Genomic DNA, 14,897 nt, shown 5'->3' on the forward strand with positions numbered 1-14,897 from the left:
AATATCCACCAACGTGGCTACATCTCTGCCCCACCTCCCCTCAACGCCCCCTCTGCCCCCGCACACATACACACAGAAAAACCTGAGCACACAAACAAAACACATGAACACACACGCAAATGTGCTCACCCATAGCCCTGAGAGAGAGATAGAGCGAGAACACTGTGACTCACTGTTGGTGTGACTGCGTGCGCGCACGTGTGTGTGTGTGTGTGCGTGCGTGTGTGTGTGTGTGTGTGTGTGCAAGTGTGCCTCTGAGTTTGTGTGCAGGTGCATTTGTATCTGTTTGTGTATGTTACAGCGTGTTAATTTGACTTTGCAGTCAGATGACAGTGCCACTGTACAATATGACGCTCAAATGTGCCAAGTGCGGAGTTATCTCTTCGGCTGACGTTTCCACCACAGCTACCAGTAACGCCATGTTAGTCCCGCTAATTATTTTTCCTTAACTCTTCTTACCTCTGTTCTCTCCTCTACACCTCCCTCCTTCCTCTCCCTCACTTGACTTCTTCTCTCTCCTTTATCCCTCTTTCATTTCTTCTTACCTGGTGCCCTGGTTTGGGAGGATTCCACAATATTAGAAGCTACTGATACTTATACACTGTTGATGAAAGCAAATGTGTGTCTGTGTGTGCGTGTGCATGCTGGTTTTATGTGTGTACAGTGCATATTCATGCATGTGTGGTTGCCTATTTATAGTAGGACATATGTTAAAAAATATTTTGATTTAGAAAATTTGGTGACTGTGTTTATGTGAGTTTGAAATTATCTGTGTTTTTCTGAACTGAGACCACCAGAGTTACAGAGCTTATTAGAGGAGAGGCTCAGGAGGCCATGGCTACATATGTAGAGAGGATGGCAATACACTTTGCTTTATCAGTTTGTCTGTGTGTGTGTGTGGGTGTGTGTGTTTGTGTGTGTGTATGCTACATGAGTGCACAGATGGCAGACTATCTGATAGAAGTGTGTTAAAGCTAGAGATTATCCAATGCAGGGTGACACTGATACTGACATTTTTGGATTGAAGCTGCTGATAGCTGATGTTTGTGCCATTTTTCAGTATAATTTATGTAGTTTCATGCCAAAAAATAAATGAATAGAATCCAAAATCATGTTATTATTTAGTTCAGCATTTTCCGGTTAATGCTTCCTCCAGAACTGTATATGTGTCAAGCTGGAAAAGGCTCTGAAACAGCATTTAGACTGAGGAACAGTAAACCTTTCTGTTAAAAAGGTGAACAGTAAACACGTCATCCCCCAAAACTGCGATGGAATTGTTTAAATAGTAATCATGTGACTTCATCTTGAATGCGGCAGGAAAAGGGGAAGAAGAGAAGCTATTCATTCCTTTTAGACCAAAACTGTTCTGGTTCTTGAATTGGTTCCATTTGGGATTCTTGGAACCAAGGTTCTAACTAGCACACCAGACCACGTTTGAACCAGTTGAGTGTAATCATTGCAACGGAGTTATAGTGGGGTTGCTGGCCACTGACTCCAGCATTGCTGTGGCTGAATTCAGCCCCAGTCTGTTGCTTTGCTGCTCTATGACCCAGCACATCATGGAGGAGTTCATAATACTCCCCACTATCACCCCATCCAGCTCCAGTTTTCACTAGGTCCTTTTTGGAGTCTCTGTACTCTTCTTACATCTTACTTCATATTGTTTTTTTTTTGTTTTTTTTTTCCTGTTGGTAATTTGGTCCTGGATTCTAACAAACCCAGCCTTCACCATCTCTTTGGCATGTCCGTGATACAATTTGCTTTTTCTAGCACTGCCTTCTGTCTTTTCCTGAAATTCAGGAGCTGGCCAAATTGAAAGCAGTCATGTTTCTTCAGCAGACCACTGTACACTCTTCGATTTCTTTTCCGTCTTTGATTGAAATGCTCAGAACGGTTCAAAATTAGGTTCGCAAACCGGAATGGAACCAGTTGCTTGTTGGTCAAAAAGGCCTGTCAGTGGTGTCTAAGATATTGTGTGCCATGCATACTGACAGTTAAATGCTTTGCTTTGACCAATCAACACAATTTTGAAAAAGGAAGAACACAGCAATGAGACACAAGATTCCCCAAAAGATGAGTCGAAAAGTGACCCGTGATGTCCAGGATATTGGAACCAATGGACAGATTGTAGGGGATAACCAGGATAATACAATATAATTCAAAGTGGAATCTGATCAAAATGTCTCATTACAATTCTGGTTAAAAGATTCCCATTAACAACCACAATCAGTTTCCGCTAAATATTTAACTGCATGATATCCATCATAGCTGAGGTGGCTGACATCTGATTGCTAATAATCCAGCATCAGCAAACCAACCTATCAGCCACATCGTAGGTTAAGACTTTAGAAATAAATTGGACAGTATGAATATTAACATGTGTTAAACGGTTACAGAAATAGCGACATGCAGATGGAAAAGTGACCCTGTTGTTCTTGTTCATCCAGTACATGCACATAAAAGCATATGGTACGACGAAGATAGAATGAGTCAAGAGGCAAAGAAAGCAGCACATGGAAAGTGAGAGTAAAAAGGTGGATGAGAGGGAGTGACGATTCTCCAGACTGTCTCTCTGGTTCCTCTGCCTCTATCCTCTGCCTCCTCTATTTGTCTTTGCATTCTGTTCCGGCCTCATTTCACTCGTTTCCCCTACTGCTCATCCTCGCTCCTTCTTCTCTTCCCTGTGGCACTAGATCCTCTATGGTTTGACTGAACCATCTTAAACATACATGCATGTCATATATGTGAATTATGAACATATATATCTACAGATAATGGATGTATGTTTTGGTTTGTGATAGAAGCATTAATTATTTGTTCTGATAAGAATTTATGCATGGTTACAGTCACAGGCTGCTAATTCTAAGCTACCAGTTAAGGAATCAGACGTTTTTTTCACAGAGGCCATTTTGACGTGAGTATCGGAGTAGACACAGGTGTTGCTAATAATATTAATTAAGGTTTTCATTCCATTTAGGTGTAGCAGAGTCGGGGTCCTGCTTATTGTCCATGCTGGCTCACTGGAGAGGCTCTGCTACACTTAAATGGACCAGAGCCTTAATTAATGTCATTAGTACCACCTGTGTTTACCTGCTCTTTCATGTCAAAGTGGCTGCTATGAAAAAGGTCTATTAGTAAGGTCAAGAAGAAGATTCTTCACAGTTGTAGCATTACTTTAGGATTCAGCATTATTCTCTTCTTTTTAGATAGCAAAATAATATTAAATCAACTTGGGCACTGGTTTACTATCCCTGCATAAATGCCTGCCTCAGAAGTATAAAAATATCTAGTTATAGGTATGATACATCTTTAACAGAGTTTACACACTTCTTGATGAAGGTTGACTCGTGCTGTTGTTGACTGCCTTTCCTCTCCCATCCTGCAGGGCGTCGCTGTGGAGCTCCTGTGTGGTTTTACCCCTACTGGCGCTCACATGGATGTCAGCCGTCCTGGCTATCACTGATCGGCGCTCGGCCCTCTTCCAGATTCTCTTCGCTGTCTTTGATTCACTGGAGGGCTTTGTCATCGTCATGGTGCACTGCATCCTGCGCAGAGAGGTACCTCATATTAGAGCTTGAATCAAGCCTAACTAACCCTGCATTTTCTCAGAGCCTAATATTTAGAGCACATCCAGGCTGGTACTGTTACCAAATATTTTTTATGCAACATAGACAGTGTCCCGATACATGTCTTACAAAAGCTTTTCAACTCTGAAACATTAACGTAAATTCTTCCCAAACATCAATACCCAACCGAATGACTCCCCTAGTTGATTTCAACCTTTGCCCAACCTGTAGTTATGTCCATTTTCCATGGACCAGAGGCTTCACCTGATAGGAAGGATGCACTATTTGTGGGATGTTCTTGTTTTTTGTCTGCAGTTTTCAGACTGCAAAAACATGGCAGCTTGTTCAGCATCTTATTACACCTCAACAGTTTACCAAAATCTATGTCTGAAAATATTTGAGGTGATAAATAGGCCATGCAGTTGTTGAATCATGATTGATTTTAGTTCTACAGCGCCTAGTTTAAACATTTGTTCATGAGATTTGGGAGTCTCTGAGCTCTACACATCGACTACACATCGACTCTGGAAACTTCCTTAATATGTGTCCTGGCTGTAAAGCAGAGCTTTGTTGAGCACAAAAAATGGCCGGCAGGCTACAGAGGGCCTGACCTGAGTCTAAGGCAATATTATAAAAATGAGAGCCTGATCCTGGTTCTGTTTTGAACAACCAAGAATTCAAGCTCTATCTCCTATTACCATCTCCTATCTCCTTTCCTGACTTGTTGCCTGCATTATCTGGTAATCTGTCTCTGTCTTTTGTCAAGGTTTGCTAGTTTTGGGGGTGAAGTGAGTGATGAGCATAGACAGTCTGATTTTATGAACTTCTACTACAGCACAGGTTTTTGAAGACTGATATGTTTAAAAAAGCTGAAATTCAAATTTGGCCGTTGTCATTGCCCAAAATTAAGTAATCAGTGTTTGCCCCAGAGTTTTATTCTTGTCATGGTGTAAAAGGCTTTGGAACAACATTAAGGCCAACTTGATGGGATCCTGAACCTCAGCTGAAACTTATAAAGATAGTAATGCAATACAACATACAGTATGAATATTTGTATGGAATTCAGGTTAAGAACTTATTATTCATCAATTCTGCAATACCAATGTATTCAACAAAACTACATATCTGAGGTGTATGATGTGGACCAGATCCCATTTTTAGTAAAAAGCCGATATTGCCCATAGAGGTGGAATGATACATTTTAGTGACTGCAGTGATAGTAAAATTAACCATAAACTTGAGCAAATTCACTTAATTTCTTTCAAAAACATGGTGAAAAAAAATGTGATCACCAAATCAGAAAAAAATGGCCAGTCTTAATTGAAAAAGAAAATTAATAGAAAATATGAAAAAAAAATCAAGAAAGATATATATCTAATGGTCAGGTCAGTGATGCTGGATCAGATGTCTTGTGTTTAAATGCTTGTTCAGATGTCTTTCATAAGCATTTAGACTATTCCTCATTTTGTCGAGGACCCCTTGGAAGCCCCTTAAGGACCCCCTGGGATCCTCGTACCCCTCTTTGTATACCACTGGCCCTGCTGAAAGAGCAGCAAACTGATGTTTGTCTAATTGCACCAGTGCAAAGGTCATGACCTTTGTGTTTCATGGTCTGTAACAGGTTCAGGAGGCAGTCAAGTGTCGTGTGGTCGACCGCCAGGAGGACACTAATGGAGATTCGGGAGGATCTTTCCAGAATGGCCATGCTCAGCTCATGGTGTGAATATTGGAATATTATTATTATTATTTTTTTTTTACTTTTGAAAATATTGATTTTTTTTAAATGCATTTTAATACACTTTTTTCCCTCCTGTCCTCAGACTGACTTTGAGAAAGACGTTGATATGGCTTGTAGATCAGGTAAGCTCCAGGTTGTATTTACATGTACACTAAGTATGTGGGTTTTGACTTCCATTCACAAGATGCAGCTGTTTCTTTGTGCTCTCCCGCTCTGCGTCGTGACTACTTCAAATTCCTCAGCATCGTCAGAACAGATGTTAGGCATGTTCCCCCTCAATTCTGTGCTCATGTCTTACAATCAACATCACAGTAGACTCCCTTTGCCAAGACAGTGTTTTGACAAGAGATACAGCCCATTACTGCTGCATAATGCAATTTAGCCTAGGCTGTTGGGAGTGGGATGAACGTGTGCTGAGCAGTAATATGCAGATAAATAGGCCTGTCTGAGTCTCTTCTACACTGCTGGTGTATAATTAAGTCCCTCCCGACAGTGCGGCATCAGATACCGGCTTTCCTCTGATATCCGTTGGGAGCAAAATATGATTATCTCTTGAGACAGGATATCAAGAAAAGCATCTGGAGCAGAAAAGCTATTGAGACACCGACATGCCCAGTCAAGAAACGATGGAAAAGAACAGAGAGAATTGATTTTTTTTTTCTTTGCATGTGTCGAGTGGGAGAGAGAACATGATGAGCGATCGCAAAATATTTGGTCTTGCCGATAGAGCGTTGTCTGATGTTGTTTACCAGCCCGGACTTGGTGCGATATATGCATTCTGCCACAAGCCAGCAGCGGTTATGGTGAAATGGGGTCGGGTCACAAGTACTAGGCAAGCATAGTTTCAGTGATGTACTGTCTTAAGGAACTGTTTGTCAACAAAAAACAACTTGCTACCACTGTTTTTGGGGAGATGTAGTGCTTGGAATATCTTTACATTCGCAGTAGGATTCAAACAATTCAGCCAGTATTTTGTACAGATAATCAGTGGCTTAAAATGTGTTTATGCCAAAAAAAAAAAAAAAAAAAAAATCTCAAATTCTCAAACTACAAATATACCATGTTTACTTTATTCCTATAAATAACCTATAGACTCTAATTAAAATCAGAATCAGTTCAAGTTAAATGCTTCCCATTGGCAACCAGTGACAAGTTGATGTGTATATGAATTTGTAATCATTCAAATTGCATCATGCCCATCATGTTAGAGCTGGATGGCACAAACGAAGTCTGATGTGTACCTTACCAGTGATTTTGGATGTTACTTCACATTTCTGCTACTCTTCTCTCAAAGCGAACGCTTCCATTCACTCTATTACGATATGAAAATGAACTTTCAGAGACTTCAGACTTTCTTCACTCCACTATGCCATCATCATAATAAAGTCATCCACACTGGTTTTCCTAAAAGCAGCAGTATGGAAAATAGTCCCTCGGGAAACATTTGTTTGACACAGCCAATTATCAGTTCTGTGGCTGATGAATGTTGATGACTTTGTTAGCTGCAGAAGCAGAACATTAAAAAGTGGGTGTTTTAATTAAAACTTATTTGAAAATTAAGGGATTTTGATAAAATGGTATGGAATATTTAGTATCCCTACATAATTTGCAAACTGGTTTGTTGCAGTGTAAAATGTGGGTAAATGTGAGTAAACATTCAAAATCACTGGAATGGTCCTTTAGATAAAAAGTTGATATCTGCCAAAAAATTAGTCCAACCCAACTTCCTGCTTTGCTCCCCAGGTACCCTAAAGCGCTCATCTCTTCAAGGAGAGGAGAAGGCCTCTTCTGGGACTCTAACCCTTCAAAAAGGCTCCAACTTTAACACCATGCCGGCCAGCATGGCCAAGGTTCATCTCCAGAATGTGGCTGACTATACCAGCCACACTCTGACACTGCGCAGGGAGAAAGGCGCCACCAAAGGCATCAGCACCGAGTTGCCAGGTGCCAAGTCCATCTACATCTGTGATGGTGAGCTCTTCAAGCAGCTAGATGGAGAGCTACCTCGAGGGAATGGGGAGGGCAGTGGCACTGAGGGCACCGGCACCAGCCCGGGATACGTCATTCTTCCGACCAACAACACGGGCACTCTTAAGCCGGCCAAGGGTAAAGAGGAACAGACTGCAAAGTACAACATAAGCATCGAACAGCTGCCCCAGACCAGACTCATCCACCTGGCCAACCCTGCCAGCAGCGAACCAGTGCCCGGCTTCGGGCTGAAGAGCCTGCCTGCTGACCAGGTCAGTGTGTCCTGCTCAGAGAGAGACTCACCTGTCCACAACCTGCAGAACATGTCCAGAGACTCCCAGGTGGCCAACAACATGTGTGACGGAGGAGACTCTGGGAACTCTGGTATGATGTCCAAGAGCGAGACCGTGTCCACACTGTCCATGAGCTCCCTGGAGGTAAGACCAGTAAACCACTCACAGTCACATGTTAAGAGCCTCATACTGCACTATGTGAGTCTGTGATCTTCAGGGCATACTTCACCATAAGGCAGAATTTTTGTATGAAGTACTCACCATGTGCTGCCTTTAGTCCCTGACAAAGAAAATTTGACCTGCAAGCCTTTATGGTAAACTCATACTCCAAAAATACTAGCCATCTTTGATCCAATGGAAAAAAAAAAAACTGGGTGTGTAATTTTACAACTTCACCAAACTAAAATGCTATTACAGGTTCTGTTTAAAAAGCTCATGCTTGTCATGCTGCATTATCCAAGACATGAGAGGATTTTGTGGAAGTAGTCTTTGCAGAAAGATTTGAGCAAAAATACTTTTGTTTGGATCAGAGATGGCTTGTGTTTTTGAAATGACAAGTTTCCCATGAGGGCTTGCAGGTAAAGTATTCTTTGTCAGGGGTGGAGGGCAGCACACAATGTGTACTTGATACAAAAATTATGCATTATAGTGATTTAAGTCGGGGACTGAGGCACTTTAAATTACATTACTCCTTTACTCGCTTTACACTACTGTGCTACCTCATAATGTGGTAAAAACACTTTTCTACATGGTCTGCTGACATACAGTGATCATGTAACATATTATGGTGCTTTTTTCTCCATAGAAGACAAAGCTGGTGAGTTCTGAGATCACATTCAAATTAACCGTATGCAGTGCAATACAATAGCAAAGTGAGAGGCACCATTCCTAGGTTTTGGCAAAATCCGATCAGTATGATGTCTCCTGGTGGCTTCCTCTCTGAGGAACTAATTAGCTAAGACTTAAGCATCTGCATCTTCCTGAGTTCCTCACTCCCTATAGACAATTTAGAGTCTGTAATCCACCTAAATGTGGGAGGAAACCCAGGAGAACAGGGGGGATCATGCAAACTCCACCCAGAGAGTGCTAGATATTGACTCTATGTTCCTGTGACATCCTATACTGAAATCTGATCTTTGCAACCTCATCAGATTCCTAGTGGTGCTGCAATGCTGTGCTGAATCTGTTGTCCACAATGTGATGAACCATACATATGTGTTGTGAACCTGATTTTTAACCACAGTTCTGACACTTGAAGATTTCTTGGAGTATGATGTGAAAACATGTTTCTAATAGCACATTTAACACTGCTTTTGATTAATAATGGCCTAAGACGTCTGTCCTGTCTTTGAAAATGTCCTCTCCCCTGATTTTGTTCAAAAAGCAGCATCGTTTGAGTTACCACAAAAAGTATCCTGCATGTGTAGCATCTTTTAAAAGGCTAGTTTTCACTTAGCTCCTATTGCAGTCACCAGTGGCAGGATCAGACAACACGCTGATCAGCACACAACAGACAGGACATCTGCCTGCTGGTGTCTTTTCACTTCAGGGCAAAACACAGTCCCACAATTCAGTGCAAGGCGGCAGCTGCCACAGCAACCAAGTAGCCTGAAGGTCAGGTTTTTCTTTGCTCCTCCATGACGGAGGACCGAAAGGTCATTCGGTCACAAGCTGTTAACTGCAAACTCAGGCCAACAGGGTCAGCAAGACCACGGCCAAGCCTCGCTTCCCTCCTCATGACTCACTTCTCTCCTCCAAGTCCCAAAACACCCTCTCTTTTACTGATGTGGAGATACAGAATGAAATGCTTAAGAAACTCTTCAGCATCTGTCTACTCAGAAGGCACATGATATCAAAACACATCTTTAATCTCTCTGTCTCATCTTCCCCCAGAGACGAAAATCACGCTATGCTGAGCTTGACTTTGAGGTAATTTTAGTCTCTTTTATTTCTCCATAGCATTTAAGACTTACGGTAACCAAAAGGCTGATATGTCTCTTAACATCTCATACACCTCTAGAGTTTTGCATAATCACTTTCAAGGTTTATGAGTGTGACTGCAGTGTTGGGAATGAGTCACACTGTATTGTATGATTGATGGCTGCTAAATGTCTTATGATTGTATACTGTGGACATGATTTGTTATGTTCCTGTGCAGAAGATAATGCACACCCGGAAACGCCATCAGGACATGTTCCAGGACCTGAACAGGAAGATTCACAGTGCAGACAAGGATAGAGAATCTCCGCCTGTTGATGCCAAGGCTGCCAAAAGATGGAGTGTGTCCTCCACCAGCAGTGACAAGACCAACATGAGTGTAGGGAGTTTTTTTCTCTGTTCTGATTCCACCCATCTCGCAATCTCACATCTGATCTTGTTCCCATTCTTTCAATCTTCACCCTTATCATGAGAACACATCAGCACACTTGAGTGGTGTTGCTCATTCAGTTTTGAGTGAAGCCTGTTACAAGATTACATGTTTGTGTGTCTGCAAGCAGGGTCAGTGCCAGAGCAACTTAAGCAAGGGAGTAACAGCACAGGTGGGGAGGGGCATCTTCAGGACAGGTCATTTGTTTTAACACCTCTCAAATAAGGGTGTTCGGACCAAATAGCAAGAAGGCTGTGGGTTTGATCCCTGGTCATTTTTGCGTGGAGTCCATCCTGCAACAAGGAGCTGGTTTTATTCGGTTCACGAACCTACTTTTGAACCATTCAGAGCATTTTGACCTAAAATAAACTGGTTCCGAACCTGAAAAGTTGTTTGAAATGTGAAATTTACTGTTCATGTTTTAGATGGCTTTTTGTATCAAAAAATTGCAGCACCGTTGTAGCCATGATGTCACACTGTCTTTGCTTGACCAGTTAAACCCGGAATAAGGAAAAAGGCCAAATAACGAAATGGAGCCAGACATGCAAGGGACAACAGCTGTGTTTTAAACAGAGCGCTTTAAGGTGAATCTGCCCTTAAAGCATTTGTTCTGTCATGTATCCAGCTGACTGTGGAAGAAAAGCAGCACAAGGGAGGAACATGCAAACAGGAAGGATTAGAAAACAGTCCCACTACCTTCTGTGCACCCATTAGATTAGATAGTTTGTAAGATGAGTATTTATTAAAACTAAGTAAAATGCACATTGGAATATTGGAATCGGAATGATCCATCCTAAACACTAACACCTTAACATTTGAAAACAGAATAGTGATCTACCTGGCTTTTCCTTTTCTGTCAATTTTTTTTTTTTTGAGTTTATTTTTTAGATTCCCATGAATAACTTTCTAAATGTAGACAATGTGACATTGTGAAGCAGAAAATATTGCATCGATCTAAATCATCTGTGGTAAATGCCGGGTTTTAGTGTCAGCCCCTCATAATCACAAAGCAAATTGAAGGCAGACAGGGTTGGGTGAGGGAAAGTGGCTGCAACAAAAAAGCAAATTACGCTCTGTGACTCTGTTTGCACATCGCGCATTAAAACCCTTTAATACACATCTCATTGTGGATTATACCAGCCATTGCCAGCAATGAACATTTTTTGAAAACTTATTTTAGCAAGCTATATGCTCTGAAAGTAAACTTTTTTACCAACATTTTTTTAGTGTAGTTCAGACTTATTGATGGAACAAACTAGCAAGGGAGACGCTACCAGCTGTGAGATAAGGCATTGTAGACGTTGTGGATTTGCCAAAATGGAACAAATATGGCACAAATTTGTTTAGTATGATTATTATTACTGATTATTTCTACAGTTAAATAGTGCTCATGTACTCTCACCGTCCAACACTGTTTTATGATGCAGTTCTGCTGCTGCTGGGCCTGCTTCCTTGTTCTGATGGTTGCATTTTGTCAAACATCTTGATCTACTCTTACCCCCTCGTCTACTGAGCGCTTTCTGAATGTATGACATCATTAATTCTCAAGTAGCTCTGATGTGTTATTATTGAGTCATAGGGAAATGAAATTGTGTGTCCTTGTGCTGCTATTTTACACTAACCATTATAAAATGTTTATTAACCCTGGTGCATAGCGGTCACTACACTGGACAGCTGTTTAAAGTCAGTTTCTATGGTGGAATCAGCTGTTAGAATGCTCTCTGCTGCTTCCCCCCCCCCCCCCCCCCCCCCCCGTCAGACTGTCAGTTCTTGTTGCTGAAAACATATTAATACTAGTATCATGACATGGTAATACCAGTCCTGCATCCTTAAAGAAGTATGGAGACTCACAAAAGTGTTCATGCCCTAAGAAGAGTAAAAACACATAAGAAGAGATGAGATGTAGTTTAAATGTGTTGAACATTTTTAATTAACTTTATTAATCTGTATCTGTGGAATCCAAACAATGGTGTAATGACAAATTACAGATTTTAGTGAGGAGTTTTGCTTTTAAAAAAAAAAAAAAAACATCTCCAGCACACCAGCATCTCCCCCTCTCTCCTCCTCCCATTAGGACAAGCAGCAGACACCCAGTAAGAGGGCCTGGGAAGGCATCAGGAAGACTCACTCCCCCCCATCCTGGGTGAGGAAGGACCTGGAGGCGGTGGCAGCCTCCCCTTTAGAGATGCAGACGGTGGAGTGGGAGAAGACCAGCGCCACTATTCCTCTGGTGGGCCAGGAGATCATGGACCTTCAGACTGAGGTGTGACGGAGCCAGCAGCCCCCGCAGCACCCAACATCCTATCCCCATGCTCTCAGACAAACATGCAGACACACCACACACACTGCCCTGCTCTGTATTTCTACATAAGGCCGGACCAAGCCAACTGGGTAAAAGGTGAGAGGGGAGGAGAGCACAGAGGAGAGAGACAGTCATGAACAAAGCATCACAAAATGAGAGACAGACTGAAAAAAAAAGGAGTAGATTCATTAGAGAACGGGTGTGCAGTGACTCTTTCTATGTTGTTTCATTTGATGTCGGAGCAGATTATTTTATCAGCGAATTCTGTCCAAAAAAACAAACAAACAAACAAAAACTGAACACTGGTCATCTTCATATACACAGTCTTGGGCATCAAGTTGGCACACATGGAAGACAGGTTGCCATTGCAGATGATTCAGCTACTGTATGTGTATCATACAGTGATGTAATAAACAGCATAACAAAGGTAATCATACCGTGTTTACCCCTTGTATTAAACGGTTATAATGTGATAATCATGATAATGTCTCCTATTTTTTTCACTGTATTGTTGCATCACTTATGCTCTCTCCCTCTCCTGATGGACCTTGATGGTGGAAAAACGGGCATTTTCTTCTTCTTCACAATTCTGAAAGGAAAATGACCAAGGGCTCTGAGCCCTTAAATACCCAGGTGATGGAGGAGGCAGACCCCCCACGCCCCATCACCACCACCTAACCTCAGCCCACTTTATCCCTCCTCCTGCCTCTCAGAGTCCACGAGCAACAGGGAGAAATCAGTGACATCACTCTGAGCCAAAATGGCAAGTTGCCTTTCCATTGGTGGACACCACACAAACAGCAGAGCAGGCCAGCAGGCTGACACTCTAACCTGCCCTCAACCTCAACGGCATCACGGTGAGACGGCACGGCTCCCATCCTCAGCCTGTGCAGAGAGAGCCAAGGTGACCACTATGTGCTGTTGGGATCAGCTGCTTGATGTACAAGCAGGCACTGAGGGAAGACGGTTCTCATGTCTTGATGAGTGAGGGAGCGTGCATGTGTGTATGTGTGTGTGTGTGTGTGTAAAGAGCTATGTTGGAAGATGAGTAAATGAGTAGAGCTATAAATATATATGATATGATGACTTCTTCGGGTTGGCGTGGCAGAGTCGGGGACTCCGAAGCGGACGGGGTGATGGTTGCACACAGAGAAAGCACAAGGCTCTTTTGGAGTCCTGATGTACAGCATTGTAATTATTTCAACAGAGTTCTACAGAATGGATTTTAGCCTATAAATATCTTTCTTACTGTGCTTGGGGATAGTTGTTATCATTATTATAAATATGAACATGGTTATTCGGATACTGAACCCTTCCCTCCCCCATTCCCCTCCCTCTCTCCTGTCCTTTCAGGGTACTGGACTAAACAAGTGTTCTGTATCGCAAATGAAACTGTGTGTGTTTTGATATCACCACCGGTCACTCCCTGAGATCTGTACTTGTCTAAGCCCTGACCTTCCAACCCCTGACCTTTGACCTCTGACCCTCAACCACCCACCCTCCACTCCAACACCCTCCTTACTCCCCTTCTTATTTCACTGGGGTCGCCTCTTTGTTAATGTACAGTTTTCAGAGCACAAAATGAATGTGTCATATTTCTAATAAAAGTATATCTATATAATAAATGAGCACTGGTCCTGATATACTTTTTCACCACATGAAAGGACATATTCATGTGTGCACGTTAGGGTTATACTTCATTATGCCGCATTGGCATTTACTTAAAAATGAGATCTGGCCCAGTCAGTGTTGTCCATCTCTGATATGATACAGTTTGACTGACTATATTATATTTTCTGAAGAATTAATCAGTACTACACTGGGAGGTGCTTAACCCTTTGAAACCACTTCACTTTTCAATTCAAATTTCTTTTTAAAACATGAGGGGGAAAGGTGGGGAGCAAATTAGCAAGAACTGAAAGAAAATTAGCAAGAAATAAGTAAAAAAAAAAAAAAAAAAGTTACAAAAAATGATCAAAAGATTACAGAAAATTAGTAAAAAAAATTTCTCTCTCTCTCTCTCTCTCTCTCTCTCTCTCTCACACACACACACATACACACACACACACACACACACGTGATATATACGTGTGTGATATAGATAGATAGATAGATAGATATGGTGCCACTTTGGCATATATATACAATATGGTGCCAAAGCGGATGCCACATCCAGGGAATCTCTTGGGGTGGCCCCTGACGTCAGCTTTTTGTCACCGGCACCAGTATTTTTTCCAATGGAAATGTGTGGAGCTGGTTCTGGATCAGGCCCCGGCTCCGGCATTGGTGGAGAGGAGATCCATGTGTTGTGTGTGTGCACGTGCTCCTACCTGTACAGAGCTGCTGTGCAAATTTCCTGGTGAGGTTGAGGGAGACTCCTCTGAAGTTGGTGTTCCTCAGTAGATCATACAGATTGTAACTCAACAACTCAAACACCAAACACAGGTGGTTCCTGAACATAAAGTGACGCTTCAGGTGGACTAGACACGTTCAGAGACAGAGGCAGAAGGAAAGACAGGGAGAAAGAGGAGAGGAGAGAAGAATCTGCAGTGAGGATCCAATAAGAAGGTTTGCCTTGCTCCACCTGACTGTGATCATCTGCAGCTTCTTCTGCAGCTTGTGGCCCTGTGGCAAATCGGGACTTCTCCTTAACTGTCCATGT

At 42.2% G+C, this 14,897-nt stretch overlaps 1 protein-coding gene across 1 annotated transcript in view; it reads left to right on the plus strand.

Annotated features, from left to right (window-relative positions):
- adgrb1a (adhesion G protein-coupled receptor B1a) overlaps positions 1–13,832 on the plus strand; it is a 140,212-nt gene extending 126,380 nt beyond the window's left edge. The window contains exons 26-33 of the mRNA XM_030071915.1: positions 323–421; positions 3,386–3,557; positions 5,188–5,283; positions 5,387–5,426; positions 7,048–7,709; positions 9,459–9,494; positions 9,724–9,882; positions 12,008–13,832. Coding sequence (XP_029927775.1) covers positions 323–421; positions 3,386–3,557; positions 5,188–5,283; positions 5,387–5,426; positions 7,048–7,709; positions 9,459–9,494; positions 9,724–9,882; positions 12,008–12,202 — 1,459 coding nt within the window. The 3' untranslated portion in view covers positions 12,203–13,832. The remainder of the gene's footprint in view (positions 1–322; positions 422–3,385; positions 3,558–5,187; positions 5,284–5,386; positions 5,427–7,047; positions 7,710–9,458; positions 9,495–9,723; positions 9,883–12,007) is intronic.
- The last annotated feature ends 1,065 nt before the right edge of the window (positions 13,833–14,897 follow it).

Source organism: Myripristis murdjan, chromosome 16 (assembly GCF_902150065.1).
Source record: "Myripristis murdjan chromosome 16, fMyrMur1.1, whole genome shotgun sequence".
NCBI lineage: Eukaryota > Metazoa > Chordata > Actinopteri > Holocentriformes > Holocentridae > Myripristis > Myripristis murdjan.